General features: G+C 41.7%; 1 protein-coding gene across 1 annotated transcript; it reads left to right on the top strand.

Moving 5' to 3' along the window:
• The first annotated feature begins 258 nt into the window (after positions 1 to 258).
• Positions 259 to 13,442, top strand: LOC147043858 (syntaxin-binding protein 4). Its single transcript, XM_085932932.1, has 21 exons — positions 259 to 373; positions 1,963 to 2,036; positions 3,687 to 3,782; positions 4,269 to 4,338; positions 4,405 to 4,479; positions 4,892 to 4,971; positions 5,303 to 5,459; positions 5,534 to 5,675; positions 6,215 to 6,321; positions 6,406 to 6,538; positions 6,614 to 6,689; positions 8,361 to 8,449; positions 9,209 to 9,305; positions 9,508 to 9,635; positions 9,709 to 9,801; positions 10,256 to 10,321; positions 10,407 to 10,601; positions 11,643 to 11,759; positions 11,859 to 11,908; positions 11,993 to 12,123; positions 12,681 to 13,442. The coding sequence occupies exons 1-21, from the start codon at positions 327 to 329 to the stop codon at positions 12,725 to 12,727; spliced, it is 2,070 nt and encodes a 689-aa protein (XP_085789058.1). The 5' UTR covers positions 259 to 326; the 3' UTR covers positions 12,728 to 13,442.
• Positions 13,443 to 13,567: the final 125 nt, after the last annotated feature.

Genomic DNA, 13,567 nt, shown 5'->3' with positions numbered 1-13,567 from the left:
ATTCACAATCCAATTCCTCGCTCTCTTTTTTTTTTTAAATGACGGAACAGATTAAGGGTGTCGGTGGAGGAGAGAGATGTTAGCAGCGTGGCGGTGCTTTACGGGAATTTCAAGGCAGCTGCCTGCCTGCGTGGCTGGCTGCGTGGCTGACTGCGTGGCTGCGTGGCTGCGTGGCTGCCTGCGTGGCTGCCAGCCTGCTTGCCTGTGCAGACACACAACACGCGCGCGTCTTGCGCGTATCGTCATGCGGCGGCTGCTCGGAGGGAGGCTGAGGCAGGGCAAGCTCTGAACGTCCGTTCTGGCGGAGAAACTGGCTCCATGACAAGATGCCAACCTTTTCCGTTATGTATAAAGGAGCAGTCATCATAAGCAGGTGAGCGATCAATAAAAGCGGCCATCTGAAATCATGCGCGCTAGCCTGCCCGCCCGCGCGCGCGCGCGCACTTTTTTCTGGACGTACTTTTGCGTGTTTGTTGCCATGGTAGCAGAGGTATCCGCGCAGTTCTGTTGTTAAACAAATGGAAGACTATTTTTTTTTATATCTAACAAAAAAAAAAGGAAATATGTATATGAAAGTGTGCGTATTTTTGCACGCGCGCAAAGACTTGGAAATAAGGGCGTCGACTCTGTACCAAGCAGGAGCCTGTTTCTCTTTTTGGAACCGAGCCGTTCTGTTATTATTGAAAAATGTTTGTGGGGATTTGAGAACAACATGTGAAAACAGCAGCTCGTTCTTTCCTCGTTGCTACGATGAAGGTTGAACTCTCTCTCCCATCTGTCGTCTACTCGCCCAGCCGCCGTGCGCAATGACAACTGCATGGGTGGATTTATTCTGCTTGGTCTCGAAAAGCCGTTTTGTGGATTAAAACCATTGTCTGTTATCTTTGGAAATGTCCAGAAAAGTTGACCGGACATGTTTTTTTTTTTTGGTATCACTATCAGTGATGGTTTGTAAATTGAGCCCACAGTGAGGTGCTTAGTCAATACGCGTGGAGGATTTTGTTGTCTCGTTGTCAGGCAGATTTTCGTTGGGAATATTTTTATTGAGATATTTCCAGATGGAATACAGGTATGCCTATACCTCTGTTACTGAGAGAAGATATTAGCATCATGAGCAGACAAATGACTATTTAGAAAAGCAGACAGATTTAAAAAAATAAAAAATAGAGTATTAATATTTTGGGAATTGGTTTTCACAAAATGGATCCAAACATATTTTCAAAGTAGCTGCTCTTGTTTATATTGTTGTTCTTTAGCAGATTGACTAATTTTCTGAATTAAGTAGAGAAAAAAAAACAAGTGGGGATAAACAAACTTGTCTGTCAGTTTGCTTGTCATTTTGCAGCATAATTAACATCGCATCTAAAATGCAGAATTAAATATTTGCTTGAATACAGATTATGGGATTATTCATCCAGATCCTGAAGATGGAAAGGATTTAATGAATGCAAAAGAGGAAAACAATTTTTTTTCATTGTGTCCTCAATTAGCCTCATTGCAGTGGGAAATCTGAAATATTGATCATTCTCCTTGTCGTGCTTCTTGGCAGTCGCATAGAAAAATATTGTTTGCCACTTGGGAAGATATCACAAAAGAAGATTTTTACAGGTAGATAGTACAAGCAGAGTTTCATGTGTAGTGGCAATAAATGTCCGTATTTTCCTCCTTCTGCCATTGGTTCATGCTGCATATTTAAACGAGCAATAAAAGAAGCTTTATTGTTACAGCGTATTACATCAGGAGATGCATCCAATGTTGCTCTTGGCCTTCCTGACTAGTTTTCTTCTTTTCATTAAGTTTTAATGGACATCTAGTTCTTCATGTCACAAAAAGGTCACCAACAAAACTTGTAACTTTTCATATCTTATGCATTTTGTGTCTGTCCACATTGGTCAAAATATCATTTTCCTGGGAATGTACTTAATGCTCTTTTTGGTCTCCTCTTTCTTCATGGTGAACTAGGACACTCATGGGTCCATATGGTGTCGACAGAACGGTTCATTCCATGGACTTTACAGACTGTGAGAATGGCTTAGGTGAGTACATCAGTGCTTAGGAAATTAGAGATGAGTAGCAACAAAGATTTGGATACAAATAGTTGGGTGACTGGCATGCAAAAAAAGGATGCAAATGTTTTGTTATCTACCAAACTATTATCAATCGTTGAGGCTACTTACTCAATGGCTGTATTAATTTTCTCAGCCAATGACATGATCAGATAGCTTGGACAAAGTGGAAAAAAAAAAACATTTTGCCGCAGTGGCTGAAGCCTGTCAAAGCCAAAAGATAAGCAGAACAGAAGTGTTAGCATAGATTAGCGTTAGCCGACAGTGTTGCCACGCAGCATCAATTTCTAACTAATGAAGTGTTTTTCCGAATGTTCCAAATAAACTCATTCATAGTAATAAATAGTTATTTTGACAAGAGTTTTTGGGCGGCTTGGTGATGAAATGCCGCCATGACAAGTGATAATGCAATCAAATCAGCTCCATCCTTGTGCAACTAGGATGTATGTATGCAAGCTTGCTGTTGAATATGTCTAATAATGCAAGTAGTACGTTTGAAAGGGATTTTCTCTGCAGAGGAGGTATCCCTGCTCAGTATCAGTGTTTGCCTGTGAGCCAAAGTAGGTCATGTAGTAAAGCCCTAATCCACTTATCTTAGCTGGGTTAAGAATGCAGAAAGCTGAGTGCTGTTGTTTTTATCTCTACGTCACTTCCATTACACTCTACGCATGCGGCTTGGTCACACCTTGAATTTCATATACTTTTGGAGGCAATTTGCAATTTTTTTTAATTCAAAGCATTTTTTTTTTTTTTAAATCTCAAGCACCAGCTATGTTTACTATTATTATTATTATTATTATTATTATTATTATTATTATTATTATTGTTGCAAAGCTGTCATGTCTCTGAAAGCAGAGAACTCGATTTGAAAAAGCAAATATTATTTTGTATTTGCTGCGGCTACTTTCAGGCAGGCAGGCGGTTGATGTTTTTTTTTCCTATCTGATGTGAGTTGGCTTGAAAATGCTTTGAGGCTGAACACAAGAAAGAGGAAGTGTTTTCCTTGGAGAAGGATAAGAAAGGTTGGAGGACTGAGATAAGGAATATTGTTACCCCATTTTTGGTCCTAATTAACATGCACGCCTTTGCTTCAGACCCAATTAAGGTTTCAATATAGTCTGTGCTAACAGGCTAATGCTGGCCTTAAGCGAAACAAACCTTGATGTAAAGATTTAATAGGACGTTTTCAAGGATAGGGAAGACTTTGCTGTGAATGTGTGACTGTGTGTTGGGGGAGTCCTAATGCAATGATGCAGCTTTAGGCATGTTGAACATCTTGTTATGCATAGTATAAGACTGTGGCATTCATAATGTCAGCCTATAGAAGCTTCTCATCGCTTTCCTCTCTCAATTTGTTTCTCAAAAAGTCATTTCGCATTTTTGCAGATGCTACCTGCCATGTTTTATACAGATTTGGTTGTTTGCAATTGATTCAATTCATAGGATATATTAATCATTCAATAATAATCAATAGCATAGTAAAAGACTGACCTGAAATGAACATATTAGCTTTGTCACGTTTGTCTCACGTATGTCCATTTGGCTGATGATACTTGAAAAAAAGAAAAAAATGCATATGCTTATAAATGGGGCACGTTTCAATTCATCTTTTCTCATTAGGAATTAAAGTGATTGGAGGAGTGAAGGAACTAACCGGAGAGGAATTTGGAGTTTACGTTAAAAGGATTTTACCTGGTGGCCTTGCTTCAAGTGATGGTAAGCGTAACCGTTATTTATATTTTTCATTTCATGCATGAATGATTTTTTTTTTTTTAAATGGTATATTTGTATAATTGGAATTGTATAATTGTATCAATTGGAAATTGATCTTCAGGTAAAGTACAAAAATAAATAAGGTCATTTATTTTTATTTTTAATCTGCCATTTAGGCGCAATAGATATAAAATGCCACTTTCTATGTGATCGTAAGTGCTTGGCCGCTAATATGATGAAAAGGCTTTAATCACATGCAAATCTCTTCCACACTTCCAGCACGAATCTCCCCTTGCATGATTATGCATGAGGTGAAAAGCACAATTTGCTAATATGTCACGACATGCGCCACCGAGCGAGTGCGCTGCGCCTTCCAGCTCAAGTCAAAGTTTACAGCAACACTGGACTCTTTGTCTCAATCTGGAAGTATTTTGGGATAGATTATAATCCAACAGTTGGACAAGTGAACCTGTCTTTCATTTCTGCCAGGAAACCTATTACCAGGAGACCAAATCTTGGAGGTTAATGGAGAAAGTCTAATAGGTGTCACAAGTGACAGGTAATGCAGTCAACTCTTTCATCCAATATTACTTCCACTTGATTAATATTGTTTTGTTTTCATCAGAGCTGTGGACATATTGAGAGCGGCTTCAGCAACCAATCACATGCGACTTCTTATTGCCAGGGATGATGAAGCAAAGTACGTGTCGAGGTTCATTTCTTAGGGAAGGAGAATAGAATGGAACATTCCGCCCTTTAAATAAACATTCAATGCCCTGGGATGATAGATAGATATTCTTGCAAACACTTCCCCTTCTTAGCTTTGGAGTGACAGCTGACCAAAGTAGGGGAGAGAGCTAAGCCTCAGGCTGCTCTCTTCAGAAGATGAGCCAGCAGCCTGGTGTGTTAATCTCTGACTAACCACCCGAAAGTCAAACGTATAGATAAAGAGAGAAAATGGACATTGGGAGGAATGGATAATTATGTCTCCTGTGACCTTCCACTTCCCTCAAAACAATACAAACATGAACCAGGATGTCATTTTAGGATTATTGATCGCTCGTGAAAATGACCAATGAACTCTCGTTTTCCCATTTTGTTCCCCTGGAAAGGAAAGAATTTGCTGAGCTAATGGACAAATATGGCTCCAATGGTAGCACAGGATCAACACGCAACTCTCCAATACAGCAAGGTAAGAAAAATGCAGACCGTAATACAGCAAAAAAAAAAAAAAAGCTTGTGTTTTGGTCAAAGTTCTGAGCCCAAAGGGTAAAATGAGCTCAGTCAAGCTTTAAAAATGGTTGAGGACAAGTGCAGTTGTCCGTTACACAATTGCCAACATCTGTTTCCTTGCTAAACCAAGCAGCCAGCTGGTACTTCAACAGAACCGTGGCTGAGTTTGCTAAAACTGGAAGAAAAGAAAATATATATATATATATACCTCAATGCTAAAACTTGTTCTTTGCAATTTTTTTTTATCTTACACAATTGATGAAAATGTGTCTTAAATTTTCTACTTACAGTATTACCCATTGTCCTTTATTCCAAATCCCAAGGAGGTCGCTACTTGGAAAGTACATCATCTGGTTCTTCATCTCGCTCCCAGAGTCCTTTATTGTTAAGCCCGGCCGGCTCTCAGAACACGCACAACAACAGCGGATCTATGATGCGCTCGCTCAGGTCTGATGACTTCCCAATATTTGTTTGCAACAACAAGCAAAATGGAACTTTGCTAATATGCTGTTTTTTTTTAGTCACCCGGGTGAAGGAGTGATTCAGCTGATTTCTGTGACTCAATCGACCAGTATGGGCATCACCCTGGGAGGTGGCTCAAACCGCCCCGATGGTCCGGCCGTTTTCATTCAGGAGGTTCTTTCCGGTGGAGACTGTCACCGGGTAAGTGGGAAGCCCGAAACACAATGAAAATGTCGGCGGGGGTGAAGGTTGGCCAACTCACTCTTCTCTGATTTGCCTTTCTTCACATCTCCTTCCACTTTTTAAATCCCATCCTCCTCGCCTCTCTGTCGCCCACTCATCTCACCACTGTGGGGGAATATGACAAGCAAGGAGAGGAGCGCATTATAGACACAATATGGCGGAATTATTCTCTAAAGAACTGTTTTGGGGTTGTTGTTTTTTTTCCACACTTTTACATGATCTCAATTCAATTCTTACAACGCCTTGAGGCTATGAAAATATCACATCTGATTTGAGTACTTCCCCATCATGTTTGAAACATTCATTTTTTTTTCTCAATTACAATCGTTTCGCCAAAGAGATCCATCGAATCTCTCTTCACGGAAACATTTTCATCAAATGTCGGTGACATTTTTGGGGTCAAAGGATATATTGAATTATATTGATGAAAAAGAATCCAATTGGAAACCCATCACCTGCCAAACTGAAGGCATTGTATTTTTGTCTGGCTTGCGCAGGACGGACGTCTGCGGCCAGGAGATCAGCTCATTGCCATTAACAAAGAGTCCTTGATAGGTGTTACGCACGAGGAGGCCAAAAGTATGCTGAACAAAGCCAAATCCAGGTGGCTTCCCATCCGAGTCACACCGTTGATGACCCTTCCTTCATTCAATGGCACATGTGAGCAATCCCTCTGTTGTATTCCCAGTCAAGAAAGCGCAGTGGAGATTGCCTTCATCCCAGGTAAAGGACTTTTCCAAAGCAGTACGTCTCTTCACAACGGTGTTCAGCGGGCTACGGGCAACTCTGGACGCTTAAAGGTCCACATCCGATCACCCGAGGTCAGCTTGGATTTCTGGACTTCCAAGGAATCAGACATTTACTTCTATCCATCTTTCAATTTGTTTCCTTTGTAGATCTGTGCCGAGGAACCTACTACTCCAGTGCCCCCGCCGTCTCCTGACATATGTCCGCCGGATATCCACATTTCAGGTCACAATAAACATGATGTCTTCTGAACCACATTTCACTTGAATACAGAGAAGGTCAGATGTGTAACGTCTAAATGTTGGCATGGTTCTCACCAGAGGTCGAGGTTTTTTTTGGGGGGGATGAATTTACGACAGACTTATGGCACATCTGGGCGCCATGGGAGGGAGGGAGCAAGTTCAACAAATTTCAAGCTTAATGGATGAAGATACTTATCACTAAATTGAAAAACGGGGAACATTGAGATTTAGCCTTCGGTGTGGCGGAAAAGATTAATGCAACACCCCCCCCCCCCCACCACCACCACCTGCAGTGTGACTTGTCTTTGACCTGCACCGGGTTAAGCAAAAGTGATTGACAAGTGGACTTCTAGTGACAGACTTGATGAAATGACCAAACAAGGACTATTAAAATTCATCCTAAAGCAAATCATCAGCTCCAGGTGAATTGAAGCATTCCTGCAAATGGAGTGAGTGAGCTTCATGGGCTTAATATTTTTTTTATTTTGCTTTCAAACGAGACAAGCAGACAAATGACTCCAATGGTAAGGGTCACACGTGGGTCCCAGCACCCAAACATCCCGTCCCAATCCTATTGACCAGGATTATCACAGTCAAGGTTATTTTCTAGGTGGTCTGACCCCTTAGCTCCCTTTCAGGCTCTTGTTAGTTAAGTCAGTTGCTAGCGGTGACAGATGTCAGCCCTTTCCAAACAGGTGCCAAGATATATATATATATATTTTGTTTTATTTATTTTTTTTGCTCTGATTTCATACAGACAGCTTTAAAGCCTTTCAGGTAATGGATAATTTTTTTGTATTTTATTTTAATTGTGAGACGCTATAATTTGTAGGATCGCACCTGCCGCTCGACTTGCAAAGAAATAGCTGCACATGCAACGCTCATCTCTTCAAGCTGACAACCTCCTTGTTACGCTGCAGCTCATCAGTGGTACACAATCCTGTTAGGAAGATAAACAGACATGTGTCCACATTGGTAAAGCTTTACCTAGAAGCACGCACCTGTCACCTTCACATGAGTCATGAGGCCAAATTCTTTTTGTATCTGCAAAGATTACAATTATGGGCTTCATGATGAAAAGGCACCCCCAAAAAAACTAGAAATAGGCAATGGGACCAGCACATTTCCAATCAAATTATCCTTTTTGATGATGATTTGAAGCCATTGTTGATTTTCAACAGGACAGGCTGTTGCCACGGCGGCAGGTCTGCCAGTCATCACTATCGGTTAGGGGTGGGACATTTTTAAATCCTTTGGATGGGAAGAGCAGGTTTTGCGCCGCTATCAGGATACTCCCGGCCGGCAATAGCGCATTCGTAAACACATAACAACAAGCAGACTCACAAATCTGGGACAGGGAAGCTCATCAAATTAGTATTAGACACTGGCTGTCTGCTCTGGTGTTTTTCACAGTGTTCCCTCGCTCTCATCTACATAATCACTCATCTCTCCACAAGGCCACTCTTTTTAATCATGTTGTTTTTTATCCTTCCACCTCACATTGGTAGAGTAAAATAACTACTGATCACTGCAACTACCCACTTCCACAAAATCCAGACACAATATCTTGTATATCTTTACCCTGCCTGCCGTTGTTATTGTCCGATGACCTGACATGTTATTCTATAATCGTTTCTTTTCCCCCCCTCTCTAGATTCAAGCAATCAGAGGTCACCCACAGGGACCAAACCCAAGATCACCCTGGACCCCTACATTCGCCTCAAATCAGACAAGTTGGATTTGGTGAGTTTGCTAAATTTGAATTTTCAATTGCCGCTCAATGTGTTCAAGCATTCAACTCCTATTTCCCAGTGGCCTGAACTACAAAGATGAAAAGTTGATATTCACTTTTTGTATTGTTTTTATATGATATTAGTGTACAACATGTAAACATCATTTGTGTTGGGAAAGAAAGAAAAACTCAATAATAATCCTCCGTATGTTTATTTGATGCAATTTGCAAAAAACACTCAAACTGTAAAGTCTTTTGATGTTTCAGTTCATCTTATTTCATGTATTCAAATTTATTGTACTCAGGGAATTTCGGTACTGGCTTGCAGCTTCTTTTCTCTGTTTTGTCATTTTGTATTCTTATCCAGCCCGAAGCTTTCTCTCGCTCTCTCTCCTCTCTCATGTAATTCTTCATCCTTCTTGGAATCTGACTCTGCCTGCACTTTTACACTGATTTGACTTCATCTACTCTTTCAGAACTCTGTTTGCCACTATTTTTGTATCACGTGGCTTTACCCTCATTTTCCAATTCATTCATGAGATTCCAGCGTAAAGGTTTAAATATTATTCTCTCTCTTGGTTCTTCAGCTCATTCCAAAACACAGTAGACAGAAACTACAATTTGATGACCATCAACAAGACAACAATAATTCAGCTATTTATTTTTTTTTTTTGTTGCACCATATGAAATATGCTTGGCAAGCTTGCAAAGTCATCTGAAGCTAGACAGGTGCAGCTCATGTGTATGCTAACTGTGCGGATGGCCCGCAGGCTCTGTCTTTTCTCGGCTTGGACGTCAGCGATGAGAAAAGGAAGAGGTTACGACAGAGCCTGACGACGGACCCGCAAGGCACCGTGGCCTATGGAGGTAAACACACACACACGCAAAGTAAAAGTGACACATCTGTGTTGAAACGCTGTCAAATGGCAGCCTCGCCTCGCCCCGCCTCGCCGGGACGCCTCAATGTCACCCACTCGTTGTGGCACCGCTCATTTGGAAGATTCAAATAAGAGTTGCATTTTCATGACAGTTTTAAAAATTAACTTGTGCCCTTTCCAAACTTTGCCAGACTTTGTTGAGGCCACACGGTCCATTTTCCAGGACAATTTGGAGGAGCTGAGTTTAGGGGCGGGTCCTTTTATGTTCTCCTATCACGAAGCAGCCAGTCTGATGGACACGTCGGCCTTCCATTCTCCCGTAAGATGTGCGCTATCGACGATTATGGATTAGCGATTGGACTCCGGATGTAAATTCGCTTTTGTGTCCGCAGACGTATGAATCGGAGTGCAGCTACGCTACTGAGGAAATGGAGCAGTTTCAGACAGAGGTCAAACAGCTGCAAACCCAAATGAAGCAGCTCAAGGTGATAAATCAAATCATTAAAAAAAGAAAATTGGCTGTTTTTGATGACATAATTTCACAAGCACCTTACACTGAACTACATCGCCACAGCCCATCATTTTTCTACATTTATTTCACGTTTTGGGATTCATTTGGAAGACAAATCAAAGGTGTAATAATTCAATCTAATTAAGAAGACAGACGTCGAACCGACTGAACAAATTGTGAATCAATCCATTTGTATCACGTGCAGTCGGAGTCACTCGCTTTGCATCTTCATGTTTGTTCTGGATGTGTCAGTCCAGGTTGAAGGCATCCAACCTTATTTATAGTGACTGCTGACAGTTGGAATAAGTATTTTGCTTTTCATGAGGCATGTCAATAAGTCTTCTTGCTTCGATTAAAAAGAGCACACACACACACGATACTTTCTGTTCTGCAGGTCAATGAGTTGCACGTGATATTTCTTTTGGCAGGTGGTACTAAAGGACATGGAGCACAGCAAGAAAACGCTCGAGGATGAGCTGCAGAAGACCTCGGAGGTATAGGACGACGAGACAAAAAAAAGATGTAGAAATTCATCAGTGACGACAGAAAGAACGTCCGTCCTTCCTTCCTTCCTTTCAGAAAGCGTGTTTGACCGTGGAGGAGAATACCCGTCTGAAGAGCCAACTGCAAGCGGCAGAGGCCGAGGTGGTGCAGCGTCACGGGAGCAGTGCGGAGCAGGACTACGAAGAGGTGATCCAGCTCCTGGAGGCCGAGATTAAAGACCTAAAGAACCAGCTGGCCAGCAAGAGACAATCGCGAGGAGAAGCTACAAAAGTGAGTCCGGAGAAAAACCACAATAGGTTTCAAAAACAGCACTTGCATTGGATCTCATTAGATTATGCAGCGGAAGTGGGCGGCTTTACTATTTTTTTTTTTTTGGTTAGCAGATTAGTTGTTCTTTCACACTCCACACACACTACAGGCAGCATGAAAAGAACGTAATCCGAGCTCTCCCGTTGCAACATAATTACATGTATCTGAATGCAGCACAGTATGGCGCCATCTGTCCTCATGTGCCACAAGAAAGGCTCGATGCTGAGAAGGAAGGCACAACAGCTCTTGTGCGAAAATAACTCTGCTGTTTCCATTCTTTTCCGAACAAACGCCTGCAGCATTGTCGGCCTGGGTGAAACACGTCGGGCTCTGACTGAGCCGCAGTCCCAATATTCAGCAGCACCTCGCTTTGATGAAGCCGAGGCTTTTCACCCATTTGCTTTCTCTGGCAGCTTTTCATCTGAGAGCGCTAAATCCCTCGGTTTCACGCTGCCTCTCAGGGAGCAGCGACCTCACTTTGACTCCCATTCAATCATCACTTGCAATGATCTCTGGGCTCTTTTGTTATTCCGCTCCCATTGAAATCTTTAGATCTCGTTTTTTATTTTTTTGCAGCAGCAGCATCCAACTTGGGAATGGTGCAATGAGAACTGAACTAGCACTGCCAATTGGAAAGCCAGCCAAGTGATCCAATAAACCATCACTTGACCCAATCAGGGTTGTTGTTTTTTTATGGCAGACAAATGATTTACAAAACCTCTGAGCTCAGGCCAGGCACGCTTTTATATTTGAGCTTTATTTGTCCAAGCTTTGGCCTTTCCATTCTTTTGATTCTCTTTTGTCTTCTCAGTCTATAAAACGTTCTTTGTTACAATCCTGCCCTCTAGTGGTTGTGTCTGATATTTTCTTTCTCTTTAAAGCTCTCCAAATATTTCTGCCATCCGTTTTTGTTATTTTCTGTAATTTGCTCATTCAAGATAAAAGATATCTTCCCACCATCGGTTAACGTCTTAATTGACCAGAGTGATGTGTTTTTTCCAGGAAGAGGTGCAGGAACTGAGCAGGAGGCTGACTGCCATTGATTGTCAGCTCCGCAAATCTGAAGTCAACAGAAAACATCTTGAGATGTCCAACAAAAGACTTCTAGGCTTTGCACAGGTACGAGAACTCTCCAAAAAAAAATTTGTCCTTTCACAGTTCTGCACATTCTTCAAAAGTGAGAATATGAAATATGAATAATCACCTTCATTCCCTCAGAACGTCCACAAGGTATTAACGACCCCAAGCTTGTTTGGAGGAGAACACGGGTAAGGTCATACATTTCAATACAATGGCAGTGTCTGCAGCCATCTTTGCTCATTTCCTCCTGTGGTTTGCGTTTGACATATCAGGAGCAACAAGTCCTCACCGGCTGCAGACAGTCCCGACACACTTTCGCCACTTCCCGATCCCGCTTTGCAGCTGGCAGTTGAGGCCAAAGAGCTGGTGCAGGGCGTATTCACCACTCCCCATGATGCCATAGGTATGGATCAATTGATCAAACATTGCCCACCCATTCTAAAGTCATTCCAAATTGGATGAAAGCCAACTTTTTTTTTCATTTCAAAATTGTAAACTAAGCTTTGCTTGTGTTAGACAAGCAAGACTTTCCACAGATGTGGGAAGTTTGCCCTGAAAATTCGAATTTAACCAGGTTCTAATGCTGGGGATGGACTTGTGTGGATGACTGCATCCAACAATGGAACATTTTGGTCTCTCCACTTTGGCGATATTGACTTGTTTGGACTGCAAAAGTCACTCAGAGTGTTAAAGATGGCCGATTTGCCCAAATTGTTTGACCACACCCATGATGCTAGTGCCGCTTCAAAGACTGTGACGTAATAGATAAAAAAAAAAATGCTTCAGAGAACATGGATCAAATTGAACAAAGTCAAAAACGATCGCCCCAAACAGATTATAAAAGCATCTCTGCAACACCTGGATAAATAGATCAAGTTTTTCTACAATCCTGGAGACTCCAAATGCACAATAAAATGTATTTCAAAGTGAATTTTCCATTTTCTACTGACCTGTGAACAGTGACAGAGAAGGAAGTTGCTCCAGATGTCAGCCCTCACTACATGTGAGCCCAAAGGACGACCGGGGAAGAACATTAGCCCAAGCTCTCCAATCAGACACTCAACTGAGCCAGCCAGCGCCCTCCGACACACACCTTTTCAAAATAAGACTTTATTTCAGATCCACAGCTCCTTGTGACACACACACACACATTACCATTTAATGCCAAAGCTCAGTATACATCCAATTTGACATCCTCAGCTTCCAGTGTGGCTTCTGCAAATGGACTCGACCAAGACCTGGACAGATATCTCCATGAAAACATTTGCCCTCTTGTTTGAACGTGTTCACTTTAGGCATGACCACACTACACAGATGATGCACAACTACTATTCTTTCCTATTTTCTACCCTTTGAAAAAAACTCTGCATGTAGATGGAGGCCAATCTCAATCCACCATTCTCCGTAATAACTCCTTCCCATCTGCTAAGAACAAGCAAGCGTCAAGTGAGTTGACCTCAATTGTTTCATTTTCTCCCATTGTGAATGGAAGCAGAGCCAGATTTAGCGTCGATACGCGAGACCAACCTGAACATGGGTCGACATCATTGCATGATGCCAGGGACCTTGTTGTACAATATTAGCTCCCGTTGTGTAATCTTGTGTCGTTGGTAATCAAGAGTTCAAACAGCCATCCGTCATGGTTCTTTATATTTCTATGAACAACGCACATACATGTCCTGTATTTCAACCAGACTGAATCTTTGTTGTGGCCTCATTCTTTCTGTTACTCTTTTATAATAAAGGAATAACTGATAAATGACTCGGTATTCAAATTCCTATCAAAAGTCAAACCATTTTTCAACAACTGCAGAGAATACATTTAAAACCAAAATAAGTCATTTGAT

The sequence above is a fragment of the Syngnathus leptorhynchus genome, chromosome 16 (assembly GCF_054491065.1).
Source record: "Syngnathus leptorhynchus isolate UIUO chromosome 16, UIUO_Slep, whole genome shotgun sequence".
Taxonomy (NCBI): Eukaryota; Metazoa; Chordata; class Actinopteri; order Syngnathiformes; family Syngnathidae; genus Syngnathus; species Syngnathus leptorhynchus.
Note: the sequence above shows the minus strand (reverse complement) of the source record. Positions and strands in the feature narration are given on the sequence as shown.